Source organism: Barbus barbus (genome assembly GCF_936440315.1).
Source record: "Barbus barbus genome assembly, chromosome: 32".
Lineage (NCBI taxonomy): Eukaryota > Metazoa > Chordata > Actinopteri > Cypriniformes > Cyprinidae > Barbus > Barbus barbus.
The window spans coordinates 21,913,167-21,932,367 of NC_136760.1; the positions used below are offsets into that span (position 1 = coordinate 21,913,167).

Sequence of the window (19,201 nt, forward strand, 5' to 3'; positions counted from 1 at the left end):
ACCTTTTCTCCTCCTTTCCTTCCAGTTTTCTTTCCTTCCACCCTTTGTTTTGTTTCCTTATTTTCCTTTCATACTTTTCTTCCTTTGTTAGTGTTCTCCTTTTCTTACTTCTGTTTTTCCCCCCACCTTTTTGATTTTTTTCCTTTTCCTTCTTCCTTTTCTTCTTTCTTTCCTTCCTCCCTCTTCTCACCCTGACCCACGCCTCTATTCTGGGGTCCAGTGAATGATGAAGTCCTCTAATCCCCCTCTAACCAACCAGTATCAGTGTGAAAGCGAGGCTCAGAAACTCTGAGCCCTGAGAGGAATTACCAGCAGCCCCGAGTCTCATTCTACCGCCCTGCAAACTCTGACTCAGGAGAGACTTATAACAGCACGCACTCTCATGTGCACCAACCCTATTAGCAGCATCATCTTTAAAAAAAATACGTATAACACAAAGCAACTTGCTGTAAAATTGCCTACTTGTCAATAAGCAGACACTTTCATTCAAAGCTGTTTCCAGTACATTAATTACAGGGACGATTCCCCTGGAGCAAGCTCAGGTTAACAGCCCTGCCCAAGGGCACCATGATTCTCAGTAACACTGCGGTTCGTGGGTCACCCCTATCTGGGATCGCACCTGTTTGGGTCGCCAGCCCAGAGCTATTATCACCAGACTACCAATACCCACTTATTTGTGTGTTAGTGTGGGTCTGAATGTGCATAAGTAATTAAATAAACAAGCTTACTGACGTTAGCCTATTCGTTTTCAAAGCTAGAGATCTGTTTATGGGAAAAGAGCGATAATAAGGGTAGGCTAATATAGACTTTCACACACAAACACACACACACATCCACACACTGACACACCACTTTCCCTTGTCAACAGCCCCTCTGTATGTAGTCATGCATTCCTCTTCAATCCAAATCACAGTCATTATGTTGCCATGCTGGTAGCCACTGAGCATGTTTGTGTCCTAATTGAGCTGACTGTGACCACACAGTACACCTGACCAGAGATCAGCTGCATGGACAGAACAAAGCAGGCAAGCCAAGCCATACTGCATTTGTTTAAGCAGTTCAGTGTTAAATCGATGCATTTTAGGGGCCAAAATTGTGCGGAGAGGAAAGACTCTTTCAGATTATTGGAATGAGTCCCGCATGTTTTGACATGTTGTTCGCTTCGCAGAATTTGACTTGTGGGAGGAGTGAAGCTGAGAATTCGTGTGGTCAAATAAGGCTTAGTTTTTCTGTGCATTCTCGGTAAAAATGGCAAGGCCGGAGTCCAGAAATAGAAGAGGGGCTATGGTATGCATGGAAGGCTGGCTCCGTGTTCAGGCATGACTGTGTGGTCACGGTGGTCACGGCACTGTCTTCCCCCACAGCTAGCCAACCTCCTGCTGAGTCTGAGAAACGCTAATCAGAACCAGAGAGAGAGAGAGAGACAGACAGAGAGAGCGAGACAGAGAAAAAAAAACAAGCAAGTTCTTTCCTAAAAGAAAAAAAAATTATAAAAATGCAAACAAAAAGATTCAGGAAGACGATTAGGGAGGGATGAAAGTGAGCAAGGAAAACTCAACAAGCAATCAAAGCACGGGCCAAAGACAAAGGCGACGCGTCAACCAGAGTTTTGTTTTAATCAGAGAACATGAAAATATTCAGACATGCTGCTCGAAAGCAACAAATTAAAGCCTTTGCTATAACGAGAGAGAGGAGAAAGAGAGGAAAACAGAGAGAGAGAGAGAGTCCCTTGAGACTGATTAATATTGAATTCCTGATGCTAATCTTTGTTTTGTGTTTTTTTTTCTTTTACTGGTGTGGAAGCCGACGTGTCCTTAAAAAGCATACTTTATGTATATTTAATGAAGGCTCTGCATACACTTGGTGCGCTCATCTTGCTGTGTGGTATCCCACCCTCGCATGATCACATACTGCCACATACTGCTCAAGATACCAAATATCGAAATATACAACGTGTATTTTATAATAGTCTCATGAACGGAATGATAAAATGCGTTTAATAATGTAAAACAGTGAGAAGCGTTGAAAATAATGTACTAAACGATAACTGCATGAATAAGGTAGTTGGATTCTGCTTGAATCTTGAGTGGGGAATAAGCTTGTTTGTGTGTGTGTGTGTGTGTGTGTGTGTGTGTATGTGTGTGTGTGTGTGTGTATGTGTGTGCACTGTGCACCTGGTACATACAGGTGTCAGATGCCATTGCAGCATAAAATCCTTGATGATATTGCCTGATATCATCTGAGTATCTGATGGTGATGAGCTCAGCACAACTGTGAAATTACAAGCGCCAAGGCGGGACGATCCGACCTTGTTGAGGACACACATACTGATCGATTATTGATCACTGTATGCACACACATGCACAAACACACAGAAATTATACAGCATCCATGATTAAGAACACACACACAATCCAAAAAAGGGAAGTCCTCCTAGCGTACACAGTCAGGCCTGTCACTAGTTTCCTCGTCCAATCACACATCCTCACCACAGAATGGAAACACTTTCAAGGTTTTGTTTTTGCAGCCCATTTAAAATGTCATTTCTCTCTTACTATCAGACATCAAAGCCAGTGTGGAGGGCTTTTATTTTCTAAGCCAAATCCCAAAATTGTTTCTCATTTACAAAAGCTGGCTACAGGCCGAGTCAACGTTTGGACTTAATAACGACAGTGGTGCAAGAGACAGTGCGAGGGAAAGAGTGCGGGAGGAGAGAGAGAGATTCCCCACATGGTTATAATATGCTGTGGTGGTTCAGTCCATCAGTCGAGGTGTCACAATGAAAAGTAGCTCACAGGATGTAGCAAGCAGCATGCAAGCGCACACACGTACACATGAACGAAAGAACATATTCTGCTCAAACCCCATACAAAACTGGTGAATTTAAAGAGCTTAAAAAAAAGATAGCCGCTGGCCCGGGTCAGTATGTGAAATATCTCAATATCTTTTTCAAATACTTATTAAAAAACAGACATCATAAAATGTTTGTTGCAAATTGTTTAATAAAATATTCAATTAAAAATATTTTTTCTAACAAAAATTGATAAATTCTATAAAATAGGAAAATTATCTTTAAAAATGAATTTAATAAAACTAAAAGAGTAAAAATAAAATAAATATAAGGTCTTGATTTAGATCAGAACTATTCACACAATTAACAGGAACGTTCGGTGTATTTTAATCTGCAGTATAATCTAATTTCCATAGCACTAAAGCAAGCCCCTCCAAATTTCAGAGAACAACCGTGTAACACCCTGAAGAAAATGTGTCAAAATGAGTGAGATAGCTGAAAGAATCACATACACATGCTAAACAAAATAATAATAAAATGAAAAAAGAAAAAAAAATGCTGGGTGTTAAACTGATGAAATCCAAACAGCAATGTTGACGAGTCAGGAGGGCTGTTTTCTGAAAATTGTAAAAATGTGAGCCAGTAGGAAACAGAGAAGGAAGAGGAGGAGGTGATTGAGAAAGGGAGAGAGAGAGAGAGAGAGAGAGAGAGAGAGAAAGAGGGAGCCTGACAGCTGTATAAATGAGCTCTGTAGCTCATGGCGCCCCAGAGTACTGCCTCATTGTTGTGCTGATCCAATGCACAGCAGATGAACCCAGGGTTTAAAAGTTGAACTGTGTGTGTATGTGTGTGCGTCAGTGTCTATTGACCCTTATTTGCTTGCATCCGTTATTAAGTTTAGCTTATGTGTATTTGTGTGCGATTATATCTGCGTGCATATTACAAGCCCTCCCATTGAGCATTTTTTTTAACCCAGTCAGTTCTCAAGTATCAGTTGCACAAATCGGAAGTCGGAAGGGTGACAATTTTCAGATTTGGTGTGAAAACAGCATATCATATGTCAGGTGTAGCCAATAATAGGTGCCATGTCTGAGTTGCCATGCATGCATTCATACTTCCTCATTTAAATCCTCCTGCTTTGCATTAAATCTATAGCAAACTGTTTGTAAATGTTTTGTCAGCATAAAATAAATCACATTCATTTAAGTAAAGCTTTTAAATAACATATTCAGCGCTTTCAAAATTTTTTAAAATTCAGATTTTAATTCTATCATAATTTCCTCACTTTAATGTTCTAAAACGGATTTTCATGAAAGATTTTGAAGAACTGTTTTTTTATCCATACAATGAAAGTCAGTAGACCACATTAACTTTCATTGCATAGTCCTATGTGGACAGAAAAAAAAATCACGTCATAAAATCAAGTCATAAAATGTCATAAATGGAATGACACAAACATGAGTAAATTATAAAAGATTAAATGATGACAGAACTATTTTTAGATGAATGCAGGCGAGCCGCTTCAGCGTCTTTTGGAAAGCACCATGTTGGCCTGATCTCATGACTTTAACGACACAGCTGTGCTTTTGGGAAACGCGGCCCTGATCAATAGTCACAGGCATCGAAAGTGATGATATTCCAGGCGCTGAAGCGGGTAATACATACTTTATAGGTGCACATAAGAAGGTGTATGTATCAAATATTAATAAATGATTTTCTGCCGGCATTGATGACGTGCACATGCATTGTTTGAGGGGGCAGCGGTGATGGGCCTACTGAGGCACATCAAACAGTGAAAGAAGAGACTGTGGGGTGGAGGGGAGGGGGGGCAATGTCGCTTCTGCCAACGAGGCTCTGCTGAATCACACACACACACACACAGAGCGACGTACACTCGCGCACAACACTCAGCTGGCAGGCATAGTGAGTGGCGAGGGAACACGCCAGGCTCTGTGCTACCAAGTAGAGGTAATTGGGCCAGATTACCAACCAGGTGGAAACATTCAGCCGCTCTTTTTCCTCTTCTCCCGCTCTCTCTTTTAGTCACTTTCACTGTTTTACTCTATTTTGGAGCAGCGAAGGAATCTCATGCCATTTCGGTAGTTTTCAGATGAAAGTGGAATCAAACATAAACGTTTATTCCAAAGATGCTGTAATTAATTTAGCATTTATGTATTACAAGTGATCCGTTGCAAGTCAGGGATAGTGCAGAGACATGCACAGGTGGAAAAGGAGAGCGAAAGGAAGAGAGATACTAACTAGACTCAATCGAACACACTAATTTAAACTACAAGCCCTATCAAAGGCGAATGGCCTGGGGGCAGCAGTATCTCAGTGCGGAGCAGGGCTGCACCTTAGAGGAACGAGTGGACGGGGAGGGTGAGACAGGTTAGGATCAACAGCAGTGCAGACACAGCATTGTTAAATCAGGACTCAAGGCACACAGAAGCAAGAGAGGAAGAAGTAATATGAAAGAAGGCCGACCAAAGCTTGTCAGGGCAGACCACTGCTTTTGCAGAAACATGACTGGTGTGGCACAGAGCTACAAAACCACTCTGTAACGCCGAGGGTGAGGGCAAACGACCAGGTGGATGACTGTGACAGACGGGGTGCCACCTAATTGAACTGCGGGTTGCTGTTGGTTGTATTAGAGAAAAACTCAAATCATTCGGTCTCTCAATCTAATTGTTGCTATTTTTGTGATTCAACAGTTAAAGAGTAGCATTGGCTAAAAGAGTACCAGAGTGCATTTCTTATTTATTTTCACAACCATTAAGGGACTTTTAGACTTTCCTCACATCCTGCATGTCTGCACTCTAAGGATTACAGTTTATATGTAGGCCTATAAGTGTGTGTGTGTGTGTGTATGTGTGTGTGTGTGTGTGTGAGAGATTGCCTGAAATAATATATTTTAATTAAGGGGAATATAGGGCTATCAAATAATTGATAAAATAAGCAGAAATAAAGAGAAAGAAATATTTATACACATAAAAAGGGAAGGAAAATATATACTAATGCCTGCTTATATAAATTCTTATCCCATGCAAACAAAAATTATAAATTACTTTTGTCCCAGTATATGATGTAAAAGAATACACACAGTATCATCGTATATTATCTATTCTGTATGAGCAGAAAAGACACCTGTGTTGATTAAAAAAGCCACAGCGGAAGAACAAGAAATTGATACGAGCGCACACACATACTCGTACACACAAACACACACACACACACACACACACACACAAGTAATGATGCACCTGTATGGCATGAGCTGGCGTCCGCCTTGAGGCAGACGTTACAGACATCTGCTGAGGATATGGAGGAGAGAAAAGAAAGAGAGAGAGGGGGTGAAAAAGAAAGAAGAAAAGGAGATCCTACTGTACACATTATCCGCGCGCACTGCCAGAGCAGCATTTGATGTGCACGCGAGACCTGAGAAGCACAACAAAATCCATCAATCTAGCGGCGGTGCGGCTTTTAAAACGCATTGAGCTCGACGACAGTCATCGAAGAAAGAGACAATGAACCGATTCAATACATTAGAGATGAAAAATAACGACAGGAAGATGTGCATTTACTCGAAAGCAGCTATCGTAAAAGAGACTGTATGTTTTATAGAGTTTATCTTGCGGACCTTCGTAGTTTGTCTCTGTGTGAGGTAAGAGGACGGAGTTATTTGTGTAATGAACAAATAAAAATTACTTTAAGGCGGCAGTGGGTGAGGGTATAGTAGCAGCAGGAGGCCGGAGAGAAAGACAGCCGCTAACGACCCCATCAGTACCCGCGCGCATTCACCGTGCCCCGGGACCATCAGGATCAGCGAGCGCTGTGATAGATCTCGCTTCTGAAATTTCAGTTGAGTCTACAACACAGCGATATATATATAGGCCTCTCTCTCTCTCTCTCTCTATATATATATATATACATACATACATACATACATACACACACATACACACGCACATATACACCAGTTAACAAGCCATATACATACACACACACACACACACATATATAGGCTACATATACATATACAAACACACCAGTTAATAAGGCAAGGGGTAGTATGAAAAAATATAAGAAAAAATTAATGTTAAGCTACATGAAAAAAAGAAAGAAAAAAAAATTTATATTTAAGTACATCGACTAAAACAACACCAAAGGGAGTTTAATTCCTTGTTTAGAACTAAACTGCTGAACACATTCTTTAAAACAACACGTCAGCCAAAAGGATGGCTATGTCAACCAATGTTATATATAAAAGAAAAAAGAAAAATATGTTATTACGTACAAAATGTGATATTCTCTGCGATTAACAACTGAAGCTGAAGCATTCACAGGCTGACGTATTCGTGTGCACATATATATGAATTTATATCTCATTAATAACCAAAATGCAAAGTGTACCTCTATCCCAAAGGTACTTTGAATGCTGGAGACACTTGTTAAATCTAATGCATGCACTGTCAACTCATTCGCACCCCGTCACATCACCGCTCAATATAGAAACCGGATTTTCTGGTATTACAGGCGCCTCTTTTAGCACACACACATACACACACACAGAGCTACTGACCCTAATCTTGGAGACTTCTCGAACCACAGCTCACACACACACACCAAAGCTTGTGTTATTAACTTAAAGCAGCTGTGGCAGCAATCCGCTCAAATATGCACCCTAATAATTAACAGAAAATCATGGGGCTTTACTAGAATAGATACTACCAAACAACTTATGTTGTCAGAGAAAACTAGATGTCTGAATAAGCGTGAAAAAAGAGGGCAATCCAGCTATAAAGTAATTGTTCATTATCAACAAAACAGTATATTCATTTAATCATCAGAAATAAATTAAAAGTCTAAATATAGCCTAAATTACGGTGCCCTACAATAATGTTACCAGTTCAGGTAAAAGGTATATATTTTCTTACTGCTCTCTTCTGATACGCACTGCTCAACGACCAGCCTTTCGCAGCACGTCGGATATTATTTAAGTAAACTGTCTGATAAAACGCCACAATGCAGTCAGATTTGACTATATGAAGACCGTAGCAATTGCTTATTTACAAAAATACATTTATTTCCCGATAAAAAAAAAAGTAAGCTTACACGTCAATGCGCTATTGTGAAGTTAAGCAATTTTAATCTGCTAAAAGTACGTTTTAAAGGCACTCGCTTATCGACAGGAGAAAACAAGCATAACACTTACCTGAATGTGGAGGCATCGGTATGTGTGAGGTGTAATATTTCCCAGGCTGAAAGTGACCGGGATGCTGCACAGCCGTGTGCCCGGCAGGAGTGATCCTCGAGGCGCTTCTGTGAACCAGCGCGCCTCTCTCTGCCAGAAGATGCGGCGGAGGAGCGAAATCCCGGCCTTCCATCCCGATAAAAACTGATAAATCCGAAATCCAGAGCGGGAAACCACGAGAACCGAACCGAACGCCGCCCAGATGTTATAATCCCGTTAAGAGTTTCGCTTAGGTCTTGCATTCAGCACAGTTTTGGCTCTGACGGCCAAAAAAGTATGTCCCAGTCATGTTTTCTGCAACACAAAAATAATAAAATGTAGTTTAAATTACAAACCAGTTACACGAGTGAGTGATGCAAATCCAAAAGATCGTATCATGTTAGTATCCTTCAGATGTGTAATGGTAATCCTTCATTGAAAACACCACGAGTGTACGTCCATTGCTGCGACTGCTGCCTAAACACAAATTCTCCGCTCGTCTCTCATCTCACCACAACCGAGCGAGCTTGCAGCACACCTCCACTTTTACACAGAAGACTCACTGCAGGCTATACACCATTCACAGAGAGATGTCAGGATCAATACATTATTATCGTATGCTTAAGCCTACATGGAAAACCAAGGACATTTTAGCAAAAAGAGAGGGAAAACTGACCAAGCCAAATAAGTCTTTTTGACAAGATGAAAAATATTACGAAAATCTATAATCGCTGACGTTTGGCATGACTGCTTTCATTACAAACACTAATTTATTTAATGCATCCAACTAGCTATAAATGACATTTCCTCAGTCCTTTTTGTCAGTCATTTCAGTTAATTAAACTGCTTTGTTCATCTGAACTAGGTTTTCCATAACATTGTATAATGGGAGAAATGCACACGAGTGATGACGTCTATATTTCACCTTTGGAATCTAGTCCTTAAGTTTCCTAAATCACGGGTACAAGCAATATAGTATGATCTTACGTTGTTGCAGATGGAGTCTTGTCAAAATGGTGCATTGAGAGAATTGTCATGCGATGTTACTAATTGCTTCGAAACATGCTTGCAAAATAAGTACTTTTGCCATTAACAGACTATTGAAAATTGTAAGGTAAAAAAGAAAGTCTGCAAAACCGAATTACAAAAGCTCGTACGAACGGTCGTAAGTGCGCTGCTTATCACACCGAATCAAATATAAGTGTGGCACCGACGAGGTGGGTTTCGTGATTCTGGACTCAACTATAATTACAACTCCGACTACGCCACCCTGGGAATTTCACCCAGGGAAATAATGGTCCAATAAGGACACACAGGTTCGTCACACAAGGATAGAACTGAGGCGTGAATATAGAAAAATAACAATACTTTATTATGACTAGGATAAAAGCTAGACACACACACACAATTCAATACACAAGGGTTAAATATGGCTTCAAAATCAAAACTAAATGGAAAATAAACAAAATCAATCAGAAAATCAAAGATAACATGTCAGATGGCAAGGGGAAATAACAAACTTACCCAATTCTACTTCACTACAAACGTACACTAATGTACTCACTTCACCACAAGCACACGTGCATTCAAGTGACAGGAAATTCAGAAGAATCAAACCACTCAGTGAACAAGGGTACCCATTAACTTGGACCTAGAGTCGTCAGCACCCCTTAGCCAGTCCAACAAAGTTAACAAAATCAACATCAAGTTATCATAAATCAAGAAAATACAATCAGATTATCATAGATCAAATCAATAAACAAAAGAAAAATACAAAGTTAATCAACAAAATACAAAAAAACAACGAAATAACAGATGCAAAATCACATTACACCTGATCCCTGAACAACATACACACACAACCGACTCACTCCATAAGATCGCGCAACCATCAATACTTATTTCTCACGAGAACACACTCACCCTCTCTCACACACACACACACTATAAACGGACGCACTCAAACAACTCGCATCACCTTATGAGTTCATTCACACAACAATCTAATTATACCATACGAACCCCACAAACAGTCTTTCAGTTGAAACAGTGCGGAGGTGGCCAACGGCCACACGGATTAATACTCCGGTCTCCCGGTCTCCCAATCTCCCGGCGTCAAGTTCACTTGATGTGGGTTGGTCAGCAGGCGCAAATGAAGCGAGGCAAGACGGAACGTCGCGGCCACGCGCTAGAAATACTCAAGACAACGAAGATAAAAATCAAAAGGAAGGGGAAGCCAGGTCACGGTCCCAATCAGCTCGCTGAAATCATGCCGACATTACCAGCTCTTGGCCTCTTCAACTAAACCAGGGGGATATAAACAATGTCACGATATAAACAATGCCTTTTCGCAGATATTCCCCCATTAAGTCAATAGTTTACCCACCTGATTATTAGCAAAAACGACCCTCCCAACGTCGAACCACGATGGATAAACACAGCCCAAGATGCATACTAAAACAAACAGAACGCATACAGCCAACAGCTCACCCCAAATTAAATATTTCTCCATCTATGGTAACGTACCCAAATGATATGCGGTTCAGCGCAAGGGTCCTCATACGGGAACGGCTCGGAAAGAACGGTGTCAAAGTTTGCAGCAGTCTACACGCTTCCCAACAACGCAGAAACCTTCCTTATACCCACTCGCGCACCTGGATCTAATTAGGTGATTACCATTCAATTAGTCCTCAAGTTGCTACTACAATTAACTAGGCAGCTATGCCCGCTACAATCCACCCCCCCGAACTGGATCGCCGTCCCGGTGATCGCATGACAACTCAGATCCATGGCCTAAAGACTGCCGTGACCGCATTAACTGCCCCACTTGGCCCAATCGCTGGCCTAGGGAGGCGATTCATGTTCGAATGTTGGCCCGCCGTAACTCGACTAGTCCTTCTAACAGTATTTGCAACCTCACAAGGTGAATCGACTGGTCCAGGCCTCACCTCTCTCTCAACACACACCGGGGTTTCTGCTTGCACCACACCTGTCCTCCGAGATGGAACAATATTTCCCAAGAAGTCCTGGGAACGACCTTGACCTGTAAGCCTGGGACTCCCAACACCTACTCTAACAACCCTCACCAGATCAACGTCTTCCTCCTCCAGATGAAGGGAACTTTCCTCCGGAGGAGGGGGATCCCCCTCTGGATCTGATCCGTGCTCAAATTCATCCGGGGCCTCTGACCCCAATCGACCCTTAATCAAGGAACGATGTACCGTTCTTACTTGGGTCAAGTCATCAGCAGGAGCAATAGAGTACACTACACCGCCTTCCTCAGGTGCTCGCAAGACCTGAAATACCACAGGGCTCCAAAGATCACTGATCTTATGACGCCCTCGGACCCCGTAATTGCGAAGATACACCAACTGCCCTACAGTGAGCGGGGCATCCCGAACTAATAGATCATGCTGCTCTTTACGCTTCTTTGCTGCAACTCGCAACCGTTCTCGAGCTCCCTCAAAAGCTACCTGTAGTCGAGTCTGGTGCTCTAACACCCACTCATGTATGTCACCTTCTATGGGCTCCCGAACGCTACCCAGTAAGAAATCCACAGGTAATCGTGCCTCCTGGCCAAACATTAAAAAATGTGGCGACTCTCCTGTAGTCTGATGGAGGGTGGTGTTATAACAAAACACCACTTGAGGAAGGCATGCTACCCAGTCTCGCTTTCTCGAGCTTGGAAGGGTCCGCAAAAGATTGTGGAGCGTACGGTTAAACCGCTCGCATTGCCCATTTCCAGCTGGGTGGTATGGAGTAGTTCGTGACTTAACAATCCCATAAAGGGCACATAACTGGCGAATTAACCCAGACTCAAAATTACGACCCTGGTCCGAGTGAAGACGCGCTGGGACACCAAATTTACAAAACCACTCAGTCACTAGCAGTCGTGCCACCGTCTCTGCCCGCTGATCCCGAGTTGGGACAGCGACTGTGTACTTACTAAAGATGTCGGTCATTATCAGCACGTTCTCCACTCCTGAACTAGATGGTTCTAAAATCGTAAAATCAACAGCGATGATCTCGTTAGGACAGGAAGCCAACAAATGGCCCATAGGTCCCCGAGCCGGTGGCCGCGTATCTTTCGCCACTTGGCAACGTTCACACCGCTGGCACCAATTTGCCACCTCAGCTGCTTCACCAGGCCAGTAACATCGTTGCCGGACAAGTTCAAGGGTGCGTTCCACACCTTGATGGCCATGGTTTTGATGGAGTTGGGTCAGAACATCGGTCTTTAAAATGGTTGGCAAAACCAACTGCAGTGCCTCCTCCTTACCATCGGGACGCATCACCCTTCTATACAAAACCCCATCTCGCTCTACCAGACGTTTCCACTGCCGTAACAGGACCAAACCATGTCTCGACAGCTTCCGTCGTTCTTCTGGACCAGGATATCTCCTGTGTTTCCAGAATCCCAGGACTTCGCTAATCACTGGGTCAGCAGCCTGTAAGGACGCCAGCTCCACAGGCGAATGGCCAGGGAACATAGACACAGTACACTGGGTGGCCGCAGCTACCAGATCCGCCCCCATTGCTCTCCTCAACACGGATGGTATCGTGGTGCCAGAGCCTAAGCCCCCTACTGCCACTGGAGAATGCAACCTAGACAAGGCATCTGCATTTATATTACTCTTACCTGACCTATACTTGAGGTCGAAGTCAAAGGCAGCTAATTGAGCAGCCCACCGCTGTTCCGTAGCACCCAGCTTGGCAGTGGCCAAGTGGCTGAGGGGATTATTATCAGTGTACACTATACACCTATTCCCCAACAGATATTCTCTAAAGCGTTCGGTCATAGCCCACTTGAGTGCTAAAAACTCCAGCTTCATGGAGCTATAATTAGACAGGTTCCGCTCGTTAGGTCTAAGACTACGGCTGGCGTATGCAACTGGTCGCACCTTACCATCCCGTTCCTGCGAGAGGACTGCCCCAAGCCCTCCATGGCTCGCATCCACCTCGAGGACAAACGGTTTGGCAAAATCAGCATATGCCAGAACAGGGGCCGTAGTAAGCCTACTCTTTAACTCCTCAAAGTGGTCTTGACACTCTCTACTCCAGGCACTAGAGAATGCCTCCTCTTGCTGCCCTGGCCTACGCTTGCTTCCAGTCAGCTCTCCTACCAGCCGATGTAGAGGGGCCGCCCACTTTGCGAACCTGTCCACAAAACGGCGGTAGTAGCTGGCGAAACCAAGAAATGAACGCAACTCTTTAACGGTAGAGGGCCGAGGCCACTGTATCACCGCCTCAATTTTGCAAGGATCAGTAGCGACTCCCTCACTTGAAATAACGTGGCCTAGGTACTTTACCTCAGGCTGGAAAAAGGCACACTTCTCCAGCTTCACCTTCAAATTCTCCCTCTCCAAACGCCTGAATACTACTTCCAACCGCTCCAGATGCTGGCTAACAGAAGACGAAAACACTACAATGTCATCCAAATACAACAGAAGAGATTGATATTGTTGGTCTCCAAAGATCCGCTCCATTAGTCGCTGGAATGTAGAGGGAGCATTGCAGAGCCCGAATGGCATCCTATTCCACTCAAATAATCCAAACGGGGTGCAAAAAGCGGTCTTTGGCTTGTCTCCCTCACTGACGGGAACCTGATTGTAACCACTAGCCAGATCTAAAGTGGAGAACCAGCGGGCTCCCGACAGTGCATCCAGCGACTCCTCTATACGGGGCAGTGGAAAAGCATCTCTCCTGGTTTTAGCATTCAACTGACGGTAGTCTACGCATAAGCGTAGACTACCATCCTTCTTTTTCACCAGAACAATAGGGGACGCATACGGACTGCAACTCTCCCTAATGACCTGGGACTCCAGCAATTGGTTTATATGTGCACGGACGGTTTCGTACTCGGAGGGGGGAATACGTCTGTGTCGCTGCCTCACAGGGGCTTCATCTACTAACGGAATGTCGTGAGAGATGAGATTCGTACACCCCAAGTCACTTTCATTGACGGCAAAAATTGACTGATACCGCTTCAGCAAGGCCCTAACCTGGCTCTGTTCTTCATCAGGTAATGAACCCAACTCAACCGCATCTATTTGTGCTCGCTCTACAGGGCAAGCAACTGGGGAACCTGCAATAATTGTATTAGACCGAACCTCTGTAATGCCTGCAGGTAAACTAACCACATGTACGCCACTTAAAGTGCCCAAAACCCTGCGCGGGAAAAGCATAACATCTAAAGTACCCACATTAACTATTGGTACATAGACTGTGCCTTTAACAACGCGAACCAATGCAGGTGAGACCAACAAATTTTCCGGTAATCCGGACTCAGGGGGTTCAAGGAGTACTACTCCATCCGCAAATTGTTCTGAACAGGTCGCCGCTATTAGCGTAATAGTACCGCCTATCACTCGCTGCGTCCGAGGACCCCGCACCCTAACCCACCCTGAACAATCAGGATGAGGATGAGTGTTTACTTGATGGCACTGTTGCAGGGCCTGCCTCACAAAGGAAGGTACTCCAGCCACGGAAGGGAAATTAAAAAGTGCGGTACCATGCTGCCCAAACAACTGCTGATAACACCGCCCCAAGACATTCATCCCTAGTACGCCAGGGGCTTGGACACCAATGCCTCCCGGGGGATCCTTAACAACCAAAATGCCACAATTAGAGACTGCATGCCCACACAATTCAACATCCAATTCCAAGTAACCTATATATGGAATAGAAAGCCCATTTGCAGCACGCAATAACAGCCACTGGCAGGACTTCAAACGGTCTTGCCCCCACGGTTCAAAATGTGTACGAAAACAGGTCTCTGTAATCGTAGACACCATTGACCCAGTGTCTATTAAACAAGACACAACCACCCCACCTATATGGACATCTAAGTGGGGACACGATGACACCAATTGTGGTAGAGAACGTGAACTGTAATCTATCTCCGAGCCGCAATTCTCCCCAACCGGATCGTGGCTCCGCGACCCGGCGGGGACTAGTTTTCCGACTGTTGACCAAAGCGAAATTGCCTACCATCCGTTGGCGAATCAGCGTAACGGGGTAGGTCCCTAACGTGAGGGGCCACTCGCTCCCCAACACATTCTCTGGCAATGTGTCCTGGTCTATGGCACCGCCTACATATAATCGGACCACTACGAGCAGATGGAACACGAGATGAAGGTCCTTGCAACCTTGTGACGCTTTGGGTGAGCTGCTCAAGCTGCTTCTGCTGTGCCTTAAACATCTCTCTTAATTCGCTCAATTCAGAGCGTGGAAGTACACCACCAACCCCCATATGTGCACCTCCCCCCACTCCATACTGGAAGCCTTGAACCGACGGAACCGAATGGCTACGGCCTCTAGCGCCCCCCGGAGTCCCTTCTTGTTCCCATCGTATAGCTTCACTTCGCACTTCCAGCAGGGTGGAATTTGGCTGACGACGAACGAGCTGCTTTAATTCTCGACGAAGGCTGCTCTCACGTACATGTTCAACGAATTGATCCCGCAATAAAGAGTCAGCATTTGGCAAACCACTGGGCAACCGCTGTTTAACCCTCTCTAGCAGACCCATGAGTGCCAAAGAAAACTCCAATAGGGTTTCTCCCTCCTGCTGTCTCCTAGAGAAAAATGCTTCTTGCAAAGCCACATAAGGCTGGGAACAACCGTACAATTCGCGCAAAGCAAAAATTATTTTCTCTGGGTCTTCCCGCTCTATCGCTGGGCGATATCGAATTTCTTCCCGAGCTTCCCCTTCCAAATGATCAAATAAAAAAAATGCGCGATCGGCAATGGACATATGACGAACCCTCATACAGGCCTCCGCCTCATCAACCCATTCGTTTATACCCACTCCCGCCCTACCATTAAATTTGGGACACTTACGATCTCGTGGTATAAACACAAACCTCTCTGCAGCCGGAACACCAGCATTTGCAGATGGAGGATCGATAGGCAATGATGACGCATTAGACGGACCAGGTCTGGGTTCAACTGCATCTGCGCTGGCCCAATCCTGCCTCAACTTCTCATTTTCAGCCCGCAACTGTAACACTAGATCTCGCAGTTCACGTAATTCATCATCCATCCTTAAGAAATTAGTGAGACTTACCACCGAAAAGAGATAGGACGTTCAGTGCACACCACCGCCCTGCTTCAACAAAAAAATAGAAGAAAATAAAAAACTACAACATTCACCCCACACAATATAGAAAAAACGAATTCACGTCTCAGCCCAAAAATCAATGTGCGAAAATCCTGCCGACTACGCCAGAATGTGGCACCGACGAGGTGGGTTTCGTGATTCTGGACTCAACTATATTCACGCCTCAGCTCTATCCTTGTGTGACGAACCTGTGTGTCCTTATTGGACCATTATTTCCCTGGGTGAAATTCCCAGGGTGGCGTAGTCGGAGTTGTAATTATAGTTGAGTCCAGAATCACGAAACCCACCTCGTCGGTGCCACATAAGGAAACAAAGACCTTTTGATCAAGCTTGAATCTCCAGCTGTGCTTTGCGTTTATTCTAAATTACAAACTATAAACGAAAGACATAGGTCGTATCTCCAGATATTTGACGCTCAAGGAACGTCGAGGCCTTTAAAAAGGTGGAAGTTCCCAGTTTGGAGTGTAAGGATGGTTGCAGTGCCAAATTGCTGTAGCCCTACCGCCTTCATTAAAAACACAAAAACTGAAAAGAGAGAGAGGTTATAGAATAGTGAGTGAATTGAAGGGCACAAAATTATATATTTTCTTAAATAATGACCATAAGCTGAAATTCCTAAAGAATAAGCTCTCTGAAGCACAGAGTTAAATGTAGTGCACCATTTTTGCGCTGACAAAGGACATTTCCAGCAAACATGCATCATTTTTGTGACATCATTAAAAGAAATTGGGCACAAATTTTAAAGCATGTGGTATTTGAACGTAGTATCCTCCCACTATTAACCAAAGCCGAACTTTTAACATTTATTGGGATCTGAGATCTATTAGATTTGGCTCGGAGGACGGATGGGAGGTGAGGAGGAGCGCATGAAAGAACAGGTTTCCTAAAGGATTTGAGTGGTAGGAAATGTCCTCTGATAAAAGCCAGACAATTTTATGAATCATGGTATATCAATGGAAAATACGTAAAGCCTATAAAAACTAAAATTGAGTTAAAATGAGATTTTCAGTTTTGATTTCTAATATTTATTCTACGTGTAAACTGTAGAAAGGTAAAAGCGCTTGTGTATCTTACTTCTGCCATCACGTCCATTGCATATAGCAGTTTGCGAATGAATGTATCGCAAATAATGCAATTATTCACACTTGTATTTTATCCTTTATTAGTCAATAAGACACTAAGGTCTTCGCTCTAAATAAAATTCCCTTTTAGTCAAAATAATGCAGGAATTCGGTAGCAATTCAGTATTGCAAAAATCTCCTATTATTATAATGATTATGAGTATTGTTATAATTGTTTTTGATGTCATTACTATTGCTCAAAGAAAGCAATAGACTCAGATGAAAATTAATGGATAGCTTTTTTTTCACCCCCCTGCAACACAAACTCCATAATTTTGTATAACGCCAGATGTTCTTAAAAAAAGTAAGAGCAGCTCTTGAAGGCAAATGTTTATTATTGCGCGCATATAAATGTATACAATATAAACGAATTACTTACTGGTAAGTTATTCCTTGCAAAACAATAAATGGGTTTAAAAAAACATGATAAAAAAATACGTAAAGGAGCAGAAGCAGAATAAAAACATATGGAAATGGTTACATCCTAGAGTCTGCTGATTGCAGTGCGTGTGCAGTGCAGAAGTTCGGAGATGCACCGTAGTAGTAAGAGCTTCTGCTGAATCGAGCCCCGTACAAGCAGTCAGAGGCTCTTTCCTGAATCTGCTAGTGCCACTCAAGAAGAAGAGGGGGAGGTGACTGGGGGAGCAGTCGCGCCCATTGGTCTAATACCTACATGTCAATAAGCTCTTGCAGCGCGGCCCAGGATAAACAGTGGCTCCGATTGGATGGCGCTCTGAGCCAATGGCGCGTCAGCTGGATCAACTAAACTAAACGGCGGGCGCTTTATTTGAGCTTTCCTGTCTCGCGACGAGTTCAGTGTGAGGCACGACCACATGGTTACTTATGCAGCCTAGAGTGTCATTACTTAAATGACTTGAAACAAAGGAAGAAACGCATTTCACCACATTTGAGTTTTTAACCCTGCTTTAAATTGAGGGAAATTACGCCTTTATGCAGACAGTCGTGGCCTAATGATTAGAGAGTCGGACTCGTAATCCAAAGGTTGCGGGTTCGAGTCTCGGGCCGGCAGGGATTGTAGGTGGGGGGAGTGAATGTCCAGCGCTCTCTCCACCCTCAATACCACGACTGAGGTGCTCTTGAGCAAGGCACCGAACCCCCAACTGCTCCCCGGGCGCCGCAGCATAAACGGCTGCCCACTGCTCCGGGTGTATGTTCACGGTGTGTGTGTGTTCACTGCTGTGTGTGTGCACGTTGGATGGGTTAAATGCAGAGCATGTATGGGTCACCATACTTCGCAATATGTCACTTCACTTCACTTCACATGCTACACATATATTTATTATTTTTAAATGACAGCCAGTCTTATATAATGAATCTAATTGAACAAACCTAAAACAAGCAATTGAACAACTCTCCTGCTGAATGCAAATAAAGCCCAAACCAGGGGGAAAAAACATGAAATCTCTACATTTTATCTTTTAACCAACTTGTGAATTATACAATATCACTTAACTTTAAGCGCGTCACTGCACGATAAATTTAAAGAGTTAATCAGATCACGAGTCAAATGAACCATTTTAAGCCAGACAGATTCAGCATGGTAAATAATCATTTAAAGCGCAAACTACGGTGCAGTGGCAAACGAAGGGTTAAAAGTCTGGGCCTCGTTCTGAACATTGTTTGATTGGTTGGCGTGTTGCCAGAGCGCTGTCAATCATAGAATGTAAACAAGGCTCTGATTGGCTGCTGTCCAGTCCGCACTGGGCTGCCTGAAAAAAGCAATTACTGGCCTTGCGGTTTCAAGGCGGCCCAGAGCTGGATGATGAAAGGAGATAAGGAGGGGCGGTTTCAAGGCCTCCCCTAGGCGAACCTCGTTGGCCCCAAAGCTAAAGGAGAGTCAAGAGTGACTTAATCAAAGGGAATGCGTTAAAAAGGGGGAAATTACATGTTGTATTAAATTTAAAGTATAGATTCTCGGA

At 43.7% G+C, this 19,201-nt stretch overlaps 1 protein-coding gene across 1 annotated transcript in view; it reads right to left on the reverse strand.

Annotated features, from left to right (window-relative positions):
* LOC306852204 (BAH and coiled-coil domain-containing protein 1-like) overlaps nt 1-17,824 on the reverse strand; it is a 101,303-nt gene extending 83,479 nt beyond the window's left edge. Inside the window, exons 1-2 of the mRNA XM_079388887.1 lie at nt 17,641-17,824; nt 8,000-8,336 (exon numbers count right to left, since the gene is read on the reverse strand). Coding sequence (XP_079245013.1) covers nt 8,000-8,175 — 176 coding nt within the window. The 5' untranslated portion in view covers nt 8,176-8,336; nt 17,641-17,824. The remainder of the gene's footprint in view (nt 1-7,999; nt 8,337-17,640) is intronic.
* Between the last annotated feature and the right edge of the window lie 1,377 nt (nt 17,825-19,201).